The sequence below is a fragment of the Desmodus rotundus genome, chromosome 3 (assembly GCF_022682495.2).
Source record: "Desmodus rotundus isolate HL8 chromosome 3, HLdesRot8A.1, whole genome shotgun sequence".
NCBI lineage: Eukaryota > Metazoa > Chordata > Mammalia > Chiroptera > Phyllostomidae > Desmodus > Desmodus rotundus.
Window position 1 is genome coordinate 42,990,313 of NC_071389.1, and position 23,659 is coordinate 43,013,971.

At 42.8% G+C, this 23,659-nt stretch overlaps 1 protein-coding gene across 3 annotated transcripts in view; it reads left to right on the forward strand.

Moving 5' to 3' along the window:
- Nucleotides 1-23,659, forward strand: part of PATJ (PATJ crumbs cell polarity complex component) — a 322,107-nt gene that overhangs the window by 286,761 nt on the left and 11,687 nt on the right. For all 3 annotated transcript variants that reach the window (XM_024565364.3, XM_024565365.3, XM_024565366.4), the window contains exons 39-42: nt 2,428-2,542; nt 3,255-3,292; nt 10,038-10,160; nt 10,903-11,007. In XM_024565364.3, coding sequence (XP_024421132.2) covers nt 2,428-2,542; nt 3,255-3,292; nt 10,038-10,160; nt 10,903-11,007 — 381 coding nt within the window. The remainder of the gene's footprint in view (nt 1-2,427; nt 2,543-3,254; nt 3,293-10,037; nt 10,161-10,902; nt 11,008-23,659) is intronic.

Genomic DNA, 23,659 nt, shown 5'->3' on the forward strand with positions numbered 1-23,659 from the left:
TATGTTGGGTGATTTCCTTAAAGCCTCATTGTACATTAAGGAGGTCAAGATGCAGAATGAACAATACTGGAGATGAAGTGTTTCTTTCTGGAGTGTACATAAGAGCTACACAGAAGAGCTTCCATCAGGTTTTACTCTAAAAGGAGTTTCTTAGGTTGAAAAGAGGGAGAAGGCATCCCAGACAGAGGGAGTAGTGTGTGCAAGGGGAAAAGGTAAAAATTGCAGTGTTTTAACAAAAGTTTGGACTGACAGGTGAGGTGGTGGGTAGAACTGGATTTCTGTCCTTGAGGAATGTATATGTGTGTCTTAATGATTGATGAAGCTCACACTCAGGTTAAATATGGAGCAAACACATTTAGAAATGCTGTCGTTAAATGTCAACAAAACCACCATTACCATTTATGTGGTATGTAAATATGAACTGTCATATTTTTGAAACCTGGCACAAAGCATCAAATATTTTGATCTTCTTGCACAGAATTTTTATTTCAAAGGATAGAAGTTTCATTCAATCTTAAGAAAAACAGTAAATATATTATAGCCTTACTTTGTCCCTAAAATTATGGCTGAGATGATGTGAGAGTTTGCACTGACGTTGGCTGATTGGAAGAAGGCTTATCACTAGCTAAGAAAAGGAAGTATCCTCCATCATGCGCTGAAGACCAGCCCATGACCCAGATGGAGAAAAAGAAAATCCCATCCCCAAGCATGTTCATCTGTAGACCCAGGACCCTGTAGGGGCACAGATTTCTTTCTGGGCGAGGGAGATAGAGGCTTTTGAGGGCCAGAGAATTTTAACCCGTTAAGTTGGCCTAGAGAAAGTGGCTTCATTAGGAGAGATCTTCTAGCCTTGGGAACACCAAGCCTCTTTTATTAAAATGTCTTTTCAGGCTGGTCCGATGATAGTGGATTATCAGAACTCAACTGAAGTTAGTGTAAAATGTCTTTTCCAACCAACCAGAAGAGTGTATCTACTCTGCGTAAGAAAATGTGTATTGGAGAAGAGAAATCTTACTCAGATAACTGAGGGAACACTGTCAGGCAAAGTCCATACTCATACAGACCTTAGCAAACACGTTTTGAGATTTTTTTTTTAGGCAGAAATTATATGTTGTATTTACTCAGTTCTGAGTATTTATTTATTATAACACCATTGATTTAAATCACATTCTTTCAGGGAAATATAAAACATACTTCTTTATAATCATCCATTGTGAAGTGTACTAATGTTTATCACTTACTTTGAAAAGAATTTTTAAAAAGACAGATTGAGTGATGAAGAGGTGAATGGATATGTGAAAAGGGCATAGCAAAATATTAATTGTGGAATCTAGGTGTTCTGTGTATAGATGTCTACCTTTAACTCTTCTTTATATTTGAAAATTCTCATAAGTGTTAAAATAATAAATAGTTTGCATTATAGAATTAAGGAAGTGGTTTAAATTATAATTCATCTGATGATAATTGTGATCTTAGGTTTAGTTTAAAATTTTGAGGCAATTGGGCATAATCTGGATAATTTGGAAGAAAAAATTATTTGTTATTGGTGACATTATATTCTACATTGAAAAAGCCCTTCACTATGTGTATGATTTTAATTGAATAGCCACTAGCCATACTTAACTATACATTGTAGAACTCACATATTTAGTTAGATAAAAGGGCAATAATGGAGGTATAGCAAATTGAGCTGAGTTATTCCTGACTCTAGGAAAATCTGTAAGAAAAAAAAATAACATATTACTAAAACAACATATTCCCAGGGTATTTGCTACTTTCTCCTATAGTTGGGAGTTCCATTTGGTCAAATGTCTGTTAATCAAGGTTTTATCAGGCTTTTTTTTTTAGATTTTATTTATTTATTTTGAGAGAGGGGAAGAGAAGGAGAGAGCAAGAGAAACATCAGTGTGTGGTTGTCTCTCACATGCCCCCTACTGGGGACCTGGCCTACAACCCAGGCCTGGGCCCCAACTGGGAATTGAAGCAGTTACTATGCTTTTTTTTTTTTTTAGCAAAATGGAGTGTATAATTTGGGTGATAAGCGAATAAATGGTGTCCCTCGCTTCCAGTGACACACAGTGCCATTAACTGAGCATATGTCAATATTGTGCAACGACTTAGGAAAATGTTTTTGATTTCATATTGCGCAAGAAAAGCTTAAATTATTGCATATCTTCTTCCTTGATGATTGAAAACATATATTAAAGCACATATAAGGAAGAAAACAATGGAAAAAATGTTAGATGGGATTGTGTTAGGGTGGTAAGAGAGTGAGTATGGGTAATTTTTTGTTTTCTTATTTAGCCTCTTAAGAATTTTCTCTCATATGGTTATGGTTACGTCAGTAACTAAAATACTGACTTGTCAGGGAGTTTTTCAGACCAAGCCCATGTTTCAGCACCGCTGACCTCTGGGGTTTCCTTTCAGCGGAGCCAGCACAGCACCCCGAGCAGCTTGCATCCCTCCCTGGCTCCTGTCATCAGCAGCCTGCAAAGCCTCGTGGGCACAAAAAGAGCTTCAGATCCTTCCCCGCAAAGTTCAGGTATTCCTGGGACACACCTTCTGCAAAACCTTCTTGTCATCCACTTTTGTAAACATTAATATTTTTCTAAAACAATCTTTTCACCTTTAATTAAAATATTTTTAAATCTTTGTGCTTGGCCACATAGGCCCCAAGCATTGGGAAAGGCCTGTTCTAAAGGGAATAAAGCCAGAGAGATTCATTTTTGGAATGTGCCCTTAACTTTACACGAAAGTTAAAAAGTAGGAAAACAAATCGAAAGCGTTTCCTAAAGTAAAATCATTTAAAAAACTAGCGGTCACTCAAGGAGGGTCAGAAGTGCATAGACCAGTGGGGTGGGACAGGGCAAGGGTCTTTTTAAGTCTTTCCTTGGGTAGATGGTTATCTTTGATTAAATCAGAAAAATGTGCAGTAAAGTGCAAATGGTTCACGTTCCGAGCCATTTAATCACCGTATTGCAGGCAACTCTGCTGCAGCCCGTCGGCTTTTGTCTGACCGAGTGGTTATGGCCACATCCGCGCCAGATCGCCGCGAGGACTTCTTTAACTGGAGGCCATCGCCGCTGATCAGCGGCTGCTGGGGTGGATTTTGAGAACGGGTGCAATGTCCACTTGGGTCAGTATTTTCTCTTGACAGGCCTAGAAAATGATACCACTTTCAGGAGATAATATTATATCCTACATATATTTTCTCTTAATTTTAAAATGTAATTGTGTTGCTTCTTTATCGATAGGCACAGATACAGAACCAAGGACCGTTGAAATAATCAGGGTAAGTCAGTTTTTTGCTATTTTTCTGGTTTGTGTAGTATTTGCATAAAATGCACATTTTCCCCTTAATACAATTGGTTGGGGAATTAGCGTGATCCTTTAAGTTACTGAAAAAAATATGTGATGTGTGTAACCCAAACAGACTTAGAAAAATACCATAAAGTACATGGATGACCACCATTGATTTTTGGTACATCCCATCTACTACACTTTGTGCGTGTACTTAAAGTTTTACAAAACAAAAAGTGGTGTTACATTCAACATACTCTTGTAGCTTTTTTTTACTTTAAAGTAAGAACTTTTAGCTGTGCCAATAAACATTTTTTGACAGCATATAACAGCAATTTTCAACCAGTGTGCTGCAAGATTTTTAAAATATTCAACACCTGACTATTTAGTCAGGGGCACTGACCTTCTGTCAAATAAAAAAATGACAATAACCAACACAACAATAGTCATCTGGTGTGAATGAATCAAAATTATGCCTATTTTTTAAATTACATTTTATTGATTGTGCTATTAAAGTTGTCCTGATGTTTCCCCCTTTGCCCCCCTTCACCCGGCACCCCCTACTCCCTCAGGTAATCCCTCCACCATTGTCCTTGTCCATGAGCCATGCATATAAGTTCTTTGGCTGCTCCATTTCCTGTACTATACTTTACATCCCATGGCTATTCTGTAACTACCTATTTGTACTTCTTAATCCCCTCACCTCCTCACCCATTCACCCACACCCCCTCCCACCTAGCAACCATCAAAATGCTCTCAGTATCCATGATTCTGTCTCTGTTCTTCTTGTTTGCTTAGTTTGTTTTTTAGATTCACTTGTTGTTTTATTTTATTTGCCATTTTATTGTTAATGCATTTAATCTTTTTCTTAAATAAGTCCCTTAACATTTCACATAATAATAGTTTGGTGATGATGAACTCCTTTAGTTGTTTCTTGTCTGGGAAGCTCTTTCTCTGTCCTTCAATTCTGAATGATATCTTTGCTGGGTAGAGCAATCTTGGCTGTAGGTCCCTGCTTTTCATGATTTTGAATATGTCTTGCCAATCCCTTCAAGCCTGCAAACTTCTTTTGAGAAATCAGCTGACGGCCTTATGGGAACTCCCCTGTAGGTAACTAACTTGTTAACTTCTTTTCTCGTGCTGCTTTTAAGATTCATTCTAATTCTTTCTCTCTCTCTCTCTCTCTCTCTCTCTAACCTATTTACTACTTGGCCTCAAGGTTGTTGTTTTTTTTATTATATATACTTGTACTATAGTTTCTTTTCTTTAAAAAAAGATTTTATTTATTTTTAGAGAGAGGGGAAGGAAGGGAGAAAGAGAAGGAGAGAAACATCAGTGTGTGAGAGATACATCTATTGGTTGCCTCTCACATGCCCCCAGCTGGGGACCAGGCCCACAGCCCAGGCGTGTACCCTGACCAGGAATCAGACTTGAAACCTTTCAGTTCACAAACCAATGCTCAATCCACTGAGCTGCACCAGCCAGGGCAAGAGTCTCTCTTTATCTTTAACCTTTAGCATTTTAATTATGATGTGTCTTGGAGTGGGCCTCTTTGCGTCCATCATAATTGGGACTCTCTGTGCTTCCTGAACTTGCATGTCTATTTCCTTCTCCAAATTAGGGAAGTTTTCTTTCACTATTTTTTCGAATATTTTTCCAATTTCTTGCTCTTTCTCTTCTGGCACCCCTATGATGCGAATGTTGAACCTCTTGAAATTGTCCCAGAGGCCAATTATACTATCCTTATTTTTTGCATTCTTCCTTCTTCTTGTTGTTCTGATTGGTTGTTTTTTGCTTCCTTATGTTCCACATAATTGATTTAATTCTCGGCTTCATCCACTCTACTTTCATTTCTCTATAAATTGTTCTTTATTTCAATTAATGTATCCTTCGTTTCTGACTGCTGATCTTTTTTATGCTGTTGAGGTCCTCACTAAGTTCCTTGAGCATCCTTATAACCAGTGTTTTGAACTCAGCATCTAATAGATTGCTTATCTCCATTTTGTTTAGCTCTTTTTCTGGAGTTTTGATCTGTTCTTTCATTTAGGCCATGTTTCTTTGTCTCCACACTTTGACAGCTTCCCTGTGTTTGTTTCTGTGAATTAGGTGGAGCTGCTTTGATTCTGTGTCTTGGTAGTGTGGCCTAATATAGTAGGTGTCCTGTAGGGTCCAGTGGCACAGCCTCCCCTATCACCCAAGCTGGGTACTCAAAGTGCACCCTTAGTGTGGGCTGAATACACCCTCCTCTTGTAGTTGAGCTTTGGTTGCTGTTGGCAGGACAATGGGAAGGATTTACCCAAACTACTCAGCTGCAGGGATTGGCTATGACCACTGACCACAAACCTCCACCCTCCATGGAGAATCAGCGCTGCAGGGGCAGGGTGGTGGTGCTCCCACATGGTCTGTAACTGTCCACTGAGTATGCTGGCTCTGGGGTTTCCCAGGTGATGCAGGCCAAGGTTAGGCCCCACCTGTGTTTTCCCCGGGGCCATCATGCCTGAGCTATAAAGCAACCTGAGGTAGCTGCTAGTTGTGCTGAGTTTGGAGATTCCCAGGCAAAGCCAAGCTGTGAATCTAGGCTGGCTGCTGCTACTGCCAGGCCTTAGGCTCACTGAGGCCAGCTGTTGCTGATTCAAGAGAATTTAGGAAGTTGTGCAGCATGAGCCAAGACCAGCCATTCACATGGAGAAGCAGCTTGGATGGACATGGGCCCATTAGTCAGGTGGGGCAGAGTCTCTGGGATGTCTAAGGCAGATCAAACAGTGTTAGCCAGGTTGATGGAGTGTCAGATATGGCACCAGCTTGCTGGCTTTGTGGCTCTGTGGCTCTTGGGGGAGGGTTTAGAAAAAGGACAATGGCCTCTGCTTGCTTTCAAGCCAGACATTTTAGGTTCTCCCAGTATGCCACTGGCACCTTTCAAGCTGCTACCTTTGTGCTGGAGCTCAGAGAGAGTGAGTCTGACTAGATGAGTCTGTGTGTAGGTTATTTATGAGGAAGTGCTTGGGGCTCCAGAAGTTTCTTCCACCAACTCAATCCCTAGTGCTTTTGGCAACCATAAGTTTGGGGGATTTATATCCTGGCACTAGAACCCTGGGCCAGGGTCCTGGTATGGGGCTGGGACTCCTTACTCCTGAGATATCCCTTCTGAATTTTTATCCACCATACATGGGTGAGGGACCAGCCCGTTTCACATCTGCACCCCTCCTATCTGTCTGGATGGATGTGGTTTCTTTAATTTCATAGTGTCAGACTTCCATTCAGTTTGATTTCTGATGGTTCTGAGTGATGACCGTTCTATGTTTTAGCTGTAATTTTGATGTGGTTGTGCACAGAGGTGAGCTGTGTCTGCCCAAGCTGTCATCTTAACTGGAAGTCCTTTTTTTTTGTCAGATCTGCAAAAAATATATTTTTTGGTGTGCTACGCTGCAGAATTTTATTAATTAGTTTATATATGCCATAAGATGAAAAAGGTTGAAAATAGCTGGTATATAGCATGATTTTTATTGGTTATATAATATTCCATCATATGAATGTGCATGATTTTCTTAACAACCTACCGCCCCCCACCACTCATTATTTTTAGAGAATGAGAGAGGGAAGGTCAAGAGGGGGCAGAGAAACATGCATGTGAGTGAGGAATATCAATTGGTTGCCTCTTGCACACACCCCAAACAGGGTCCAAACCTGCATCCCTGGCATGTGCGCTAATCAGGATTTGAACCTACGACCTTTCAGTTTACAGGATGATGTGTGGACCTACTGAGCCACACCAGCCAGGGCTTAACCAGCTTCCTCTTTTAAAACAATTAACATATTTCTCAACTTTCATTACCTTTTATAGCAAAATATCTTCGGGGAGGGGGTGGGGTTTTCCTGTATCATGGGTGATTTTCTCAGGATTAACTCCTAGAAATGAAATTCTTGAGTCAAAAGCCACACTTGTTGTTAACGGCTTTTATACATATTGCTAAATTGCCTTCCTGAGAAGATTGCATAAGATGCATTTTAGTTCATGCATTTGTCAAATCCTGAATTTCAAACTCCAACATGATATCTGGAGTATTAGAAAGTGGACTTCTATTTTGATCACTTTGACCATTAAATTTGGGGTTCAAGAAGTATAAAAACAAGTGTGACCTTGTAATTATCATTTAACTGCAGTAAAGTAGTACCCAGCATTGCTTAGTTCTCTGGAGTCAATCATAGCTGTGTGTGAAGGCAGTCTACTATTTCTTAGCTCTGTTATCTTTGGCAAGTTACTTAACCCAGTTTTCTCATCTGTAGAATGGGGGTGAAAACACTGTTTACCTCAGGAGGTAATATTGTTGTGTGGATTAAATGAAGTAATGCATATAGTATATTTTTCACAGTACCTAGTACATCATGAATGTCCAGGAAGTGGCATCCATTATTACTGGTTAAATCTTTACTACATCTGTGTATGGGATCCCAGTATCCTTCTGCCCGAGTGGCAACTCAGCTGTTCCTACAGTGGGGAGGTTCAATGTGCCGTTTTGGATAAATTCAGGAAACGTCATGGTGGGTTTGAACAAAAGCAAATTATTGCTTAAAGTTCTCCTTATTCCAAGATTTATAAAATGTCATTTTATGTTTTCTCAGTCATTAGAGCCACTTGTTTTTAGAAGCCTTTATAAAAAGACCTAGTTTTACCAACCCTATTCTCCCACACGTTGTCCAGGAAGAAACTTCATAATGACACTCATTTTTGCCGTTTGGCACACGGGGCTTTGCTCTCGATGCACTCAGAAACTACAAGCTAGACACAAATGCTCTGGGAAACAAGCCGCAGGCTGCCTGTGGCTGGAGAGGTCAGCGTTGCCTTTTTTCCGTCTTGCAGGCATGGCATAGCGGCACTGGTAATGTTAATAATAATGCCTCACACTTACGGGACATGAGTTTTTAAAGTTCTTGCATATATGGTGTTTGTTGTCATTTTTGTTCTTTCCCCTTTTTCCAACTTTATTGAGGTCAAATCGAGGCACACTAAGCTGTGCAGGGTTTTAAGGGATTAATTAAAGCCGTGGAAGCTCTGCGACCACACAGGCCCCTTTACCACACCCGCTTCGCTAGCATTTCTGCCCTAGTTGTCGCACACTAACACTTCCGTAATCTGAGAACCCACCAAGTGATGTTATGATGTTTGCTTTCAACTGTGCTATGTATTTTCAGGAACTAAAGAAAAAAATGATCCCAGTGTCCTGGGTTTTTGTATGTCGAGTAACTTGGGGTTTTATGCTGGACCCCGTGAGTAGACAGGATGCAGTCAACCCATTTAGGTTGAGACTACACGTTGCGTGTCCCCTTTTGTGAGTGGTGGTTCAGTTCTCTGGTTGGGGTCTGTTCCATGCGTGTGTAGCTTAGAATTGAGCTTGAGAATTCTGTGGGTTCACTCAGAGCTAGAAGATCCCTTCTCCAGCCCCCTTTACTCTAGTTTTCTTCCTTTCTTCTCCCGCCACCAGGCGCTCCTTTTCCTGGTCCCTCTGACCAGGGAGAGGGGAGCATCTCTGAATGGTAGCAGTGTGCAGCACTTCCCAGCTCCTGGCCTCGGTCTCGCCCTCAGGACGGCGCTGCCAGGCCAACAACCAGGACGGTCATCCCTGTTGTCACTTCTCCAAGTTTTGGCTTTCCACCACATTTTGAGTTTCTTTACTTTTCAGAAGCCTCAGGTAGTTGTTTTTTGTATTTTGACACATCCTTTATTTTCATCAGCAGGAGAGATACACTATCGTGTGCATATGCCACCATGCTAAATCTGGAACTTGTCATTTGTTCTGTTAGAGAATTTTAAAATGCTAACCCACTGATGGAATGTGGGAAGAACCTGGACTGAAGCCAGCATCTCTTCCCCAGGGTCTGAGGGAACCACGTGGCCTCACCTAATCATCTTAGGGAACATTTCCTATCACATTTTACTTCTCTCTCCAAACTGTGCTGTCGTTATTGCGAGTGTCCTCTAACATCCTTTGTTTTAAGCAGTCCTGCAGCTCTTTCAGAGCCAAGTATGTTTGTTCACACCCCCGAGAGCATGATATGTGTGGCAGTTTGATTATAAACACCATATGAGTACATACTTGCCAAGTCTGCATCAAAATTGGCCACCAAAGTGAGCAGTAGCATAGGGTTTTGTTTTGTTTTTCACTCCCACTATTGCCTTTTTATTGAGCCTTTTTTGTAGGCCAGGACTGCACTATGTCATCTCATTTAACCCTCAAACCAACACTGGGAAGTAGGTGGCATTCTTTCCATTTTATGCCTAGAAATGGAAGTTCGAAAAGGTTAAGAAACTTCCTGAAGACTCCCCAGCAAATTAAGTGCTAGTGCTGAAACACGGGTTTTTCTGCCCTGACCAGTGTGGCTTGGTTGGTTGGACATCATCCTGCAAAGTGAAGAGTCACAGGTTCGATTCCCAGTCAGGGCACATGCCTGGGTTGTCGGTTTGGTCCCCAGTGGGGGTCTGCATGAGAGGCAACTGATTGATGTTTTTCTCCCTCCTATCAATGTTTCTCTCCTTCTCTTTCTCCCTCACTTCCCCTCTGTCTAAAAATAAATAAATAAAATATTTTTTAAAAAAAGAAGAAAGAAAGAAACACAGCTTCCTCTTACCTCCTATGTTCCCCTGACCTCCTGCCTCCTGGAGTGTTTTGTTCAGCAGCTACCAAGGGCAGTCAGGTTGTGGCTCTTTATTACATATGTGCTGTGTTTTGCTTCTCTTTTAGGAGCTCAGTGATGCCCTTGGAATCAGTATTGCTGGAGGAAGAGGAAGCCCCTTAGGAGATGTCCCAATATTTATTGCCATGATTCAGGCCAACGGAGTGGCCGCACGCACACAGAAGCTTAAAGTAAACACAGGGGCCTGGTGAAGCACTAGCAGCACGTGGTGGGGTGGGAGAGGAAGTTGCTGCCGCGGGCACTTTGTTTAAAGTTGGAATTCCAACAGCCGTCAGAGACCTATGCTGAGGACAAAAGGCGTTGGGGAAAGTTTATACCTGAAATTCATTAGGTCTATGGGCACATAAAAATATTATTGTTTGTATCAAAGCTTCTCGATGAAAGAAGAACTTGCAGCTCACTTACAAAGCCTCCCATGCCATCTTTCAGCACCTACTTCTGCCCAAGGTTGATTTTCGCCTGAGAGCGATTTGACCTTAGAATCTTTCTCCAGCCCAAAGAATCAGCATTCTTATAATTTTTTCCCCATTGCCCATTAATTTTAACTTAGGTAGAAAAATAAAGCGGAAAATATTTGGCGTTCTCACTAGAGCTCTATTGAACAGTTAGTTCGTCCACCCCGCCATTATTGGCGAATGGATGCACGAAACACCACCATTACCAAAATACAAAAGTGGCCTGCCGTGCCTTTTAATAATTAAATCTGACCCCCTTCGTGTGTCTCTGATTGGTCTGTATTTGGGGAAAGCCATAAAAATGCCTCATGCTTCTGGAACATGCACGCACAGTAGAAATACATAATCTTCACAATAGCCACAAATGGGAAATATGACTTCTAAAGAATTTGAAGCATTCTTCTCAAATTTAATTTTTCTTAATGATAGTGATTTTCTACCACTTTTGTGCTTCCAGGTTGGAGACCGGATTGTCAGCATCAATGGGCAGCCTTTGGATGGGCTGTCTCACGCGGATGTGGTTAATCTGCTGAAGAACGCCTACGGGCGCATTATCCTGCAGGTACTGCATCAATGGACCACGCAGCTGCGCGAGGCAGATAAGTGGCGTGCAAAACAGATTGAGCTTCACTGGCAGTAGGCATCACCACCCAGCAGGGCGCTTGCTGATGTGAATTATGAAGGTTGAAAGCAAGAAATTATTATTTTTATTCAGAAATTCTTTAATGCCACCCATACAGGCAGTGAGCATGATTATATGAAAGCATAACAAGGGGAGAAAAATTACTCTTTGCTTCACGTGATAAATCAACAAGGCTTTTAGCTTCCAGTGTTCTTTTGTAAATCAGAGTTCGCAAGGAATAGGAAATGATTTCTTTTCTTCTGCCCAAAAACTGTTACTGAACTGCCCAAGTGCTGTTTCGTCCACTCACATTAAAAGAAGGGAGAAATACAATGCTCCTTTTCCTGTACCGTAAGTGATTGCCAACACTGTTAAATTCTTACTGCACAGTAGCCGTCAGCTCAGGCAGACAAGTATTTATCAGCTGTGGTCTCCAAGGGTATTGTCCGGAGAGGCACAGGGAAATATACCAGGAAGTGAAAGCGAGGCGTGCTGTTAATCACCTCTTCTTATATTCTCAGCTCTTCAAATATCTCGGGGATTGATATCACGTGGTGAGTGAGCGGCAGGGTACTGGCAGTGAGTTTCCTTAGAGAGTTTCTCCCAATGTAGGATTATAATCACCATACATACTCTGCAGAATTAGTATTAAACGGTTTATAGGTAAGAATAATAACACCCACCATTTTGTACTTTTGGGGGGAGGGGGCGCGGCTAGCCAGCCCCTCAGACCAGTCTAGCCCTAAAGTAATAAGTTCGAAATGAAAAACTATTACTTCTGGGAGAACCAGTTTGTGGTACTTAACTCTCACATCTGAATGGTCTAAGTCCAAAGCGCCAAAACAGACATTTAAATAAGTATGTGGCTTTCAGCATGAAAGAGGGGTATCATAAAAATACCGTCAGTATTTCAGGGGAATTCGTGTCATCAGCAACCTACTTATTCAGTGGTGTGGGTCCCCGAGTATGCAGACTGCCTGCAGGGTCGGCTTCCCCCTCCTCCTCTTCTGCACTTTCAGTGGGATCTTACCCAGTTACCTGGCATTCCTCCCCTGCCATGGTCACAGCCTGCGAATCTTCCTCTTGCGTTTGCTGTGCTGGCGTTCCCTTCGAGTTAGGCTGACCCCTAGAGGCCCTGCCTGTGCAACTCTCCAACCTCGTAGTGGAGGACCCTTAGCTACACAGGATTGTAAGAAGTCATTTCAGATGATAACTATGTCAAGACAAAAAGGTGTCTCCCTTAGCAAAACCTGGGATAGTTGCTGTTGGCATACACCGATATAATTTGTTCAGCTCCACCTTCTCCACAAAGGAACAGGAAGACAATGTAAAAGTGTACCATGAACTACAAAAAGAACCTTAAATGCAAAGGAAGTCATGCTCTCCCGTGCAGAGTTAACCCTTCATTCAGCCAAACTGCTGCTAGGAGCGTACTTTTGAATGAGTTCCTTATTCCCCTTATTTCTGTATTTTAAGAAGAAAATGACATTTGGTTTCAAATGATCTCGTGTTAAACACATTAGTTGGTGTTATTTTTTAGCATGTGTTATTAAAAGCTTAAGGGACGCCTTTGGGATGTTGACAGTTGTAACGTACACAGTTGTGGGTGTGCAGCGTATGTGCTGCCAACGGCTTTAGACACGAAGCCCAGGAAAGTCTCATGTCCTGCATCAGACCCCTTTCGGTTGCATAGCGTATTTGCTTCAATTAAAACAGTGTGCAGGAGCAGTACCAGCAATCCGGTGATCACAGCAGACGTGTCACTAGGTAATTTTTATTATCAAGTGAGCTAGCCCATTGACAGAATAGTAGGGAAGGTCAGATAATTGTGTCTGACAATATGAAAGAGACTTACCGTCAGTGGTTGTGCTGAGAAGTCAGCAGCTACTGAGGGCACAGGGAAGATCAAGGTCTGGGCCAACAGACTGCAGGGTGCAGAAGGGGAGGGGGTGGAAGAGACAACCAGCACTTCTGGAAGCTCCTCCCCACAGTTAAACTTCTGTCTCTAGGTGTAATAAGGAGGTAGATATTCTTGCCCTTAAAGTCAGATGTTTCTTATTCCCTGTTATGGATTGGTAAGCAGAGACTGATTTGGCTATGAGGGGTCATTTTACATGTTTCCAACTATATTTACTTCTATAGTTTGATCTTTTGTCAGTTTAGTTCTTTTGTCTGTGGAGTTACTATAAAATCTTTTTTTGATAAAATCAGGTAACTCTGGCTCTCTGCTAAAAAAAAATATTTTACTTTTTTTGGGGAACATAGAGGATAAAAAAGCATATAAGGGAATTGTATCAATAAAGAACATTGTGAGGTTTTTCTGGGTCCAATAAGTGTTTTTCCAGCCCTGGCCATGTAGCTCAGTTGGTTAGAGCATCATCTTGATACACCAAGTTTGCAGGTTCAGTCCCCAGTCAGGGCACATATAAGAATCAACCAATTAATGTATGAATAAATGGAACAACAAACTGATGTTTCTATCTCTCTCTCCCTTCCTCTCTCTCTAAAATCAATAAATAAAAAAAAATTGAAGAGTTTTCCCAAATATTTTAGAGCATAGGAGAATGGACAGATTGAGGTAGCATTTTCTAATCTAGGAAATTTAGGAGGAGTATGCTGGGAGAGGAGAGAACATTGTCATTTGGGACATCCAGGTGGAGAGATGTTTAGCAGGCACAGGAAGTGTGCTGCCGATGGTTGGGGGTCTTCAGTGCTAGAAACAGAGAGGGTAAATTAAGCCATCTGCAGCTTTTTAATGTCAGCATCCCCACTGCCTGCCACATTATACTTCCTAGATACTGGTTCAGTGAATGAAAGGAGTAGAGACAAAGAGAGAGGTCAAAGGCTAGGAATCAGCAGCAAGTAGGGAGAGCAGAAGAGAGTCTAAGATTAGGGACATTAATTAAGGACCTGGCTACAAAGTAGTTCAGGAGACCTTCAGAGAGCATCTTCCAGAGCACAAAAAACAAGCACAGAAACACTGCTGTAAGAGGGCCTGGCTGCTGGTTGGAAGAGAGAGACATGTCCTACTTATTATGACCATATTCAGAAAACAGTGACTTCTCTTGTGAGCCCTAGATTGAAAATGGAAGAGAAAAAATAAAACACAGGATTAATTCAGGAGGTCCTATATCCAACAAATAGGAGTTACAGAAAGAAAAACGGAAAAATAACAAAGAAAAGAAATAAATTCAACTTAAGGTCTTTTCATCAGTGAGCAGGATAAATAAAACAAGAATGATACCTGTAAACATTCCAAAACTTTCCAGGAGAAAAGTATATGCTACTTACAAAAGAACAAGAGATTCAAACAGCGCCTGGCTTTTTTTCAGCAGTATGTTTCTGAGACATTAGTTTAGGATATACTCCACCAAAAGAGCAAAGTAAGAAAGAGGAAAGCCAGTGAATCCAAAGCTAAAGAACATCGAAGTCCCAAGACAGCTCTGTATCTGGCAGAGAGAAGGAACAACTTGTCCCAATGGGAGCAGGAGGAGAGAGCTCCCAAAGAGATGCCTCTGGATTAGAGAGGAAAACAGAGGAACAGACAGATTATCTCATGTTTAACTGAGTTGGAAGTTTGAGATCTGTTGGAAAGTTTGGGGCTGAATTAGTGATCAGTATATTAAAAATTAAACAGAATTAGATAATCGTTAACCTTAAGGAAAATAAACTTGTATGAAGAAAAAAAAAACTGTAATCATAGTTGAGTAGTTGGCTCCGTATAAATAACATTCGTGTAAACATTCCAACTCGTAGTAATAAAACCAATGTAACCAAGCCTCGTGATGCCTGAAATATTAGTAGCATGGGGTTTGGGGTGTGTTGTTGGAAAGGAAAATATAAGACGTAAATCTTCATCTTCTATAATAGGATGTGATCACATAATGTTTAAAACTGAAAAATCAAGATAAAAAAGAAAAAGCATAATTTTTTAGAAATTTGGAAGAGTTACTAGAAGAAACAGCTAAAAGTGTTGAAAATAATTATTTGTAGGGAGTGACAATTTGTAATTAGGGAAGAAGGGAACTTCATTAAATACTGTATGATCATTTCTATTTTTATTTATTATTGTTTCCTTTTAGAGAGAGGGGAAGAGAGAGACAGAGGGAGAGAAACATTGATGTGAGAGAGAAACATCAATCAGTTGCCTCTCACACACCCCAACTGGGCACCTAGCTCACAACCCAGACATGTGCCCTGATGGGGAGTTGAACCAGCAAACTTTCTGTTTGCGGGACAACACCCAACCCACTAAGCCACACCAGTCAGGGCTATTTTTAAATTATACATGAATAGATTTGATTGTTTAAGTTGAAATGAAAAAGAACACATTGCTGGAAATTGTCAGAACTATAGCACTTTTAATATATTTAAAGAAACAAAGAAAACAAATAAACCTTAAAAATAATATAAAAGTTAAGTGGAAGTTTGGCAAGCTAAATTTTCATCTCTTGGAATAGGGAGTCAGTCGATATCATCAAGATGATACATTTCAGAATTGGCTTGTCAGCATATTATTTAGCTTACACCTCTAGGGTTAAAAAAAGAAGCTCAGTGTGTCTCTAGGGAGGAAGGGTGTTGAATTTTTTATCATGCCCTGTTTAATTTTTTATCCTGCACATACAAAAAGAAATAACCTGGAAAAATAAAATAGAAAAAGAACCAGGAGTCAAAAACACAGTTCCTAGACACTAAGGGAGAAAGGAATTTCAAGAATAGCACACTTACCAAGGAGGCAAAAGTAAATAAAACCTCAGAAAAGGCACTCCAACTGGCAGATACATCACTGGCAATCTTTAAAATAACTGAGTTCTTTCTTTTAGAGTTGGTGGCAAGCCAGTAGAGAGCAAGGGAGTAATTGAGAGCAAAGGAGATAGGAGAAAAGGTAGGGATGATATTACCCCTGAAAAGAAAATCTTGCAGGGGAGTTTGAGTCTGATGGCTTCTCTTTTAGGCCGTCATTTTCTAAGAGTGAGCAAAGAAAAGATTGTGGTATTTGAGAAAAGTGCTTCTCAGACTTTAGCACGCTCTGGAATCACCTTGGTGGCTTGTTAACCACGATTGCTAGGTCCCACCCCCAGAGGTTCTGATTCCATAGGAGTCAGGGATGGGATCCAAGAATGTGCATTTATAATGAGCTCCCAGTATTGCTGCTGGTTTGGAGACCACCCTGAGACCCGCTGGAGTAGTGCATTATTTGGGATGAGCAAAGATTTGCACGTATTTTTTTCTATGCCTGGAATACCCATTTCACCACACCCTCATTCCTTCTTTTTTCGTTTTCTTTTCTCATCCCATCTTTTTAAAGATTTTATTTATTTTTAGAGAGAGGGGAAGGGAGGGAGAAAGAGAGGAAGAGAAACATCGATCAGTTGCCTCTCATGCCCTCCAACCAGGGACCTGGCCCGAAACCCAGGCATGTACCTTGACCAGGAATCGAACCGGTGACCCTTCAAATTTGTGGGATGACGCCCAACCCACTGAGCCATACCAGTGAGGGCTCTCATCCCATCTTTTTAAATCTTGGGAAATCTTTTGTTTAGAAACTCTTCATCTAAAAACAGGGAGTATCTGGGTGTGAGTGCCCCTGAAGGCCACGAATTCATCTAAAGTGGGGACAGTGTACGCCTCCAGCAGAGGGCCCCGCCCAGAGCAGTTGCCTGGTACATGCTGGTTGCATTGAGTAGGTTGCTGAGCTGTGCTGATCAAGTTGAAGGATGTGAACTTACAGAGAACAAATCAGCACAGTTATCAACTGGGTGCAGACAAATTCTAGTAGAGGAGAAAGATGGATGGATTGGGCTGGGAATTGTAAAGGTGTGTGGTGGCGTGTGCAGATAGAGCACGTAAAGGCACATGTGAGCATCATTAAAGGAGTGGTTTGTGAGTAGTTCTTGACCTTAAGTAACACAACAAAATCACTGATTCCATCATCTCGGTTCCTGGGTCTCACTGCAGTGATTTAATTTGTCTGGGATGTGGCAGGGACTTCGGGATATTTTAAAACTCCCTAGGTAATTCTAATAGGTAGCCAGGGGTAAGATCTGTGGGGTTCATGATGGATAAAAAGCTAAGTGATGCCAGGAAGGGGGGTGATTGACTCCAGGAAGAGGACAAAGAGCTAAAGATTTGAAAGTTGAAATGAAGACCTAGTGGAAGTTCTGTAGGACTGGCAGGCGTCAGGGTCAGAAGTTGTGCCTTGTGTCCTGTAAGGCGGGGTCATAGCTCCTGTGAGGATCAGATGAGATGGAATGTTTAATAAGGACAGTGGACTGCAAATGGTAAGCACTAACTAAGCAGTATTTTATTACTTGCATTATAATCACGTAGATCTGAGTCAGGGGATGCTAAAACTCCTTCTAAAGTCCTGGGAGTGGAGTGGTTTTCCAGGTGACAACTGAGGTGTGGGCCACTAGATGGCGATTTGCCCCTTTTTATTTGACTTAACAGAGTTGACACTTCAGACCACTATTCAATATTTTTATTGATTTTTTTATTGATCTTTTCAGGGAGAGAGGGAGGGAGAAAGAGAGAGAGAAACATCCGTTTGTTGTTCCACTCACTGATGCACTCATTGGCTGTTTGTTCTACGTGCCCTGACTGGGAATGGAACCCGCAACCTTGCTGCATGGGTATGATGCTCTAACCAACTGAGCTACCCAGCCAGGGCCAGACACACATATTTTTATTTTTATTTATTCGTTTTTTTAAAATCCTCACTCAAGGTCGTGCTTGTTGATTCTACAGAGAGTGGAAAAGAGGGAGAGGAAGACAAACATCAATGTGAGGGAGAAATATCAGTCAGTTGCCTCTTGTACTTTCTCAGACCGGGGACTGAACCTATGCCCTAGGCATGTGCCCTGACTGGGAATCGAACCCATGACCCTTCAGACTATAGGATGATGCTCCAACCAACTGAACCACTCCAGCCAGGGTGGGACAAGTATATTTTTAAAACAGACACATTAAAATCAGTATATTCTGATGTCACTAGAATCAGTGTGACTAGATTCTAAATAAAAACTTTAAGCAAATGTGCTTCTACCTCATTAAATTACACCAAATGCCAGGCATGGGACAAGGCAAGCTTTTCTTTTCATTTTTTTAAAGATTTATGTATTTACTTTTAGAGAGAGGGGAAAAGAAGGAGAGAGACAAGGAGAGAAACATCAATGCGCAAGGATTTATCAATCAGATGCCTCCCACATGCCCGCAGCTGGGGACCTGGCCCACAACCCAGGCATGTCCCCTGACTGGGAATCAAACCAGGGACTTTCGGATTCATGGGCCAGTGCTCAATCCACTGAGCCACACCAGCCAGGGCTAGGGAAGCTTTTCTTGATTGTTCTTCTGTTATGTGCCCCATCTTGAGATGCCTACTTTCTCAGGAATCACTTAACTTGACAGCCTACCCGTCTTTTTTCAGCATGTCTGTACTCTGGATCCAGGCTGGGTGTGAGCGCTATTTGTATTTTTGTGGTGGGAAATTTAAGTCCCAACAAATGTAAAGGCTGACTGTATTCCTTCATAGCAGGGGTGTCAAACTCATTTTCACCGGGGGCCACATCAGCCTCAAAGTTGCCTTCAAAGGGCCGAATGTAATTTCAACTCCTCAACAGTTAAGGAGTAGTTACATTTATACAGCCCTAAAATTACATTTGGCCCTTTGAAGGCAACCGCAAGGCTGTGGCCCCCGGTGAAAATGAGTTTCACACCCCTGCTTTACACAATCAGCAGCTATGGAAAGTTCAAAGCAAGGAGCTCAAGCTTTTGTGCATTATAATATTGTAGAATATTATAATGGAAATTAACCTGGAAACTGTTTTGATTTCTCAATTCTCCAAAACATAATCCCCCAAACCTGTTTCTAAGGAAGGGTAGCCATCCTGTGGTTTGTGCAGTAAAGACCTCTGCTGTGTTACTCCGTTAGAAGTTCTTTCAAACATACATTGTTTTAATATAGAGCATACAATCCTGATTGAGTTTAGTTTTGCTTATAACCTAAATTATCAAGTGCTGCAAGGAGCCAAGGCACCAGAGAGAGTGATTATCAGAGTAAATACCTTCCTTCAGTAAAGCAGTTTGAGGAGGAGACCAAGTTAAGAAGGAAATGAATATTGAAGGGGAAACCATCTTGAAGGGGGAAACGCAGAGTGAGGGCAGGTGCAGTTGGAGGGGGAAACGCAGAGTGAGGGGCAGGTGCAGTTGGAGGGGGAAACGCAGAGTGAGGGCAGGTGCAGTTGGAGGGGGAAACGCAGAGTGAGGGGCAGGTGCAGTTGGAGGGGGAAACGCAGAGTGAGGGCAGGTGCAGTTGGAGGGGGAAACGCAGAGTGAGGGGCAGGTGCAGTTGGAGGGGGAAACACAGAGTGAGGAGGAATTACGTGCTTATTGCTTCTTTCTCTTTCACGAATTCGAAGGTCTCTGCATGTTGCTTAGGCGCAGAGGAAAAGGCTTCTTTCCCATCTTTCATTTCACAAGTCTTCCCCTCCCCAAGTGGAGTGATTTCCTCCTTCTCTTTCATTTCACAAGTCACCCTCTCCTCAGGTACAAGGATTTCCTCTTCCTCTTCCTTTAGGTCTGTCGCCTCCCTCTCCTTTGGTAGGCCCTTAAATGTTTGATCATAATAAGTTTGGGGAGGATGTAAGGAAAGAAAGGGTTTTTTTTTAAGATTTTACTTATTTATTTTTAGAGAGGGGAAGAGAAGGAGAGAAACACCAACGTGTGGTTGCCCCTCACATGCTCCCCACCGGGAACCCGCTCCACAACCCAGGCATGTGCCCCAATCGGGAAACTAACCAGCGACCATTTGGTTCGCAGGCCCGGGCTCAATCCACTGAGCCACACCAGCCAGGGCAGAAAGTACTTTTGAAACTGGAAAAGCCGGTGTTTGTGCTGCCTGTCACCTACCAGACCCAATAAGCACAGAGAGAGATTGAAACTTTATGGGCGTTTTATTCAGATGGTTTGCGATGGGTTTGTACCCTAACAGGCCATCTTAAATTCCATTTTTAAATGGCCCTTTTTGTAAGGAGAACAAAGTGTAGGTTAGGGGTTTGGAATTCAGGGAGAAGCTAATTGGATTAAAACAACTACAGCATTGGGTAGTCTACCCTGGGCGGTGGTCTTTAGCTGTGTCCTGGGAGGTGGGTGGCTCACTCTGGAGCACAAGGGCTCAGGTGCTGACTAGATTGCTTGCAGTTCTCCTGAGGCACAAAGGTGGGACTGCTTGTGGGCTCCTGGAGTCAGGGTGGGTCCCACCTTCAGTTCCTGAAACAGCTTTTATATGCATTGATTACTAAGCTTATTAGCTATTACTTAAACTAAAATTTTCCAACTTTCAAGTCCCCCACCACTTTCATTAAATGCCTGGTGAAAGTTTAAACTGGACCAACACTTGGCAATTTAGGAAGATCTGGTCGGTTCAGTATGAGCATACCCATCACCCAGCAGTTCCCTATCTAGTGATCTACATTTAGGAACCACTTTCGAGATGTCTACAGCAGCACTAACTGCAGCATTAGGAGGAGCATAAAGACCCACAGATTTTGAACTAGATGGTTTTGCAGGGTGAATAGGAAGTAAGGAGGACATCTGCCACCCTTCCAGGTGCCCTGGGAGGAGGATGAGAGGAAAGCGGGTTGCTGATCTGTAAAACGCCAGACCATAGGCCACCAGTGTAAGAGTTGAAGCTGGCCCTAGCTGGGCCCAAGGACTCCAGACACCATGGCTCTCGAACCACACATTCATGGTGCACAGGCCTACTGCCCATCATCTCACGACCCAGAGCCTCCCTGCCTTACGCAGGAACGCAGTCCTTCCCCTGTCCTCCCTCCACTTTGAATGGATGTGTTTGCATCCACCTCCCACACTAGCTGACATCAGCTGCAAGCCTGTTGTTGTGGAGTGCAGGGGGCACATTGGCTTTCCCTTGGTTTCCTCTGCTCCCATCTCTGTCTTCAGAACCTACCACAGAAGTTTGTATCCAGGAGTTCAAGATTTCCTTTAAAAAAAAAAAGAGTACAATTTCCATCAGCCTGTTTGCCTTCCCCTACTTCAGAACGCACAAATAGACCTCTCCTAGCCTCACCTCCGTGTTGTTCAGTCCCTGGTGTTGGTGGGGCAAGAGCAAGCCCTTGTGACTCAGACACAGGGCTGAGTCAACATTCATAGACCACATCTCCTTGAACTTGCACACCCTTCCAAATCAGTTTATCCCCTCTCACTAGTCAGTCCCTGGGAAGTGCAAATGCCTTGGGGTTAGAAAGTCATCTGGGGGTGACAGGTGTGTGCTCTCCTTATCTTCCTGCAAAAGCCTAGCTGTCAGTGAAAACCCCTCACAGTGCCCACTCAGCCCCTTGGGTTCCACTCCTGCAAAACAGGCATGGACCTGGGGAGCTCCCAGGACCCCAGGTGGATCTCTAGGATTTAATATTATCAATGACTGGGAGGCCTTGTTTATTTCAGGGCTCTGGACTAAGCAAGAGGCCTTTATGTTTTGGAGGGATGTGAGTTTTTCTGCAAGATGATGTTGTAGAAGTCTTTACATTTTCTAGCTAGATTTTAAAGATAAAACAGCTTTTACCCAAATAGAACTATGACTTTGGTTTCATCATTCACATGGCTGATTTCATGCACTCATGAAGTATATTCTCTTTCTAAAAGTTAAAAAGCTCTCCTCCTAGAGCCTCTGGGGGGGGGGGGGTCTGCCACCCCCAAGCCCTCTCCTTGTCATGTTGGGGGAGTGGGATGATGTTTGCTTGTCACCAAGCACACGCCACGACGATCTCTTGCTCTGTTTGCATCTGCTGTCGGACTCTCTCTCTGCCCCTCTTCCTCCCCCACGTCTCTCTGCCCCTCTTCCTCCCCCGTGCCACGTCCAGACCCTAAACTCTGTGCCCTCACATCAGGCCATTTGCCTCACACTGCACATGATTAAGAGCACAGGATTCCAGAGTGGAATGGCGTGGATCCGAATCCGGCCTTCACTCCTTCACTGATGTTGGAAAGTTACGTAACCTCTCTGCTCCAGGTTCTTGTGTCGATAATATGGGAACGATGGTACCTACCTCTCTAGACACTCTAAAGAATGCTTAGCATAAACTGTTCAGCTTAGTAGTGGTGCTGTTACATATTGAATAAACAAGAAATGAGCAAGTTGCCAGCAGACCTTGGCTTTTGAAGGTACCTTAGAAAGAAACAGTATCTTGCTTCCTTCCTCAACGTCATAACAGATGGTGTGTTTCTTGGTCAGCTGAGAGTACATGTCCAAATTCCCACCAAGTCTAGGAATCCCCTTTACCACATCCCAAATTGATGGATTTTTTTAACTTTATTTGAGTGCTTGCTTTGGTGGGGTGCTAATGGGGCATTCCATTCTATAACTGCCTTAATTGTTAGATTTCTTTTTCTTCTTAAAAGGACCCAAAACCAGTCTCCTTGCAATCTCTATCAGTCTCAGTCTGTTCTGTGGAAATTCAGAGAAGTGAGTGTCATAATCCCTGCCCCTTAGGAAGGTTTTAGATTCGTTCATTCACTCCACAGATACTCTAGGTAAGTGTGTGCCGGGCACATTAACGTTGAGAAGCAGCCCTTCGCGAATCCTGTGATTGGGAGGGAAAGATAGTCACACAAGTATGCATCACAGTTTGTGAGAAGTACTTCGAGAGTGCTGTGGAGGGAAAAACAGGGGAAACTGATGTCAACAAGGGTAGCCAAAGAAGGCTCGTATAAGGGGAGCCTGGGAATTGTCAGCACGTCGTCGGCATTTAGAGCTCTGGGAACATGAATGCTGTCACCTAGACCCTGAGTGTGCAAGTGGGAAGGGGGCCCGGGACTGAGCCACAAGGGGTGAGTAGAAACAGCAAAGACTGGAAAACTGGGCAAAGCCAGAGAATGTGGGCCATCGATGGCTGGGCCAGGTGATGGGACTGGAAGCTGGCATGGAGTGGGTTTATGAAGATGGTGTAGCTTCAGAGTAAGTAAGATTGCCCTGACTGGTGTAGTTCAGTTAGGCGTCATCCCTCAAACCAAAAGGTCGCTAGTTCGATTCCCAGCCAGGGCACGTACCTGGGCTGCGGGCCAAGTCCCCAGTTGGGGGCTTGCATGAGTCAACCAATAGATATCCCTCTCACACACTGATGTTTCTCTCCCTCTCTACCTCCCTTCCCCTTTTCTAAAAAATGAACAAATAAAATCTTCATTTTTTAAAGAAGAGGTAAGGTTACAGAGGTGGCATGCAAAGACAACTCCAAAACACTTGCTGTGGGGAAAATGGAGGTGCTCTTGTGATCAGGAAGAATCTGTCATTTCCTCTGTGTCTCTTGTTCTAAATATTCCCACAGTTCGTTTAGTCATTCTTTATATGGTGGTGTTTCCAGAATATCCTATAACTCACATTTAGCAGTGTTCTCCCTCAGAATAGGATGCTTCCCCCAAAACGCGCTCTGATCCAGCCAGAGCCAGGGCTGCCCTGTCACCTGCTTTCCTTCTAAATATTAACAGATTCAAATAAGCTTCCAGATTGAGGCGGCTGTGCCCTCTGTTGGTTTATTCTGAAACTACAGTCAAATCAAGTTCCTTTGCACTGCTGTCA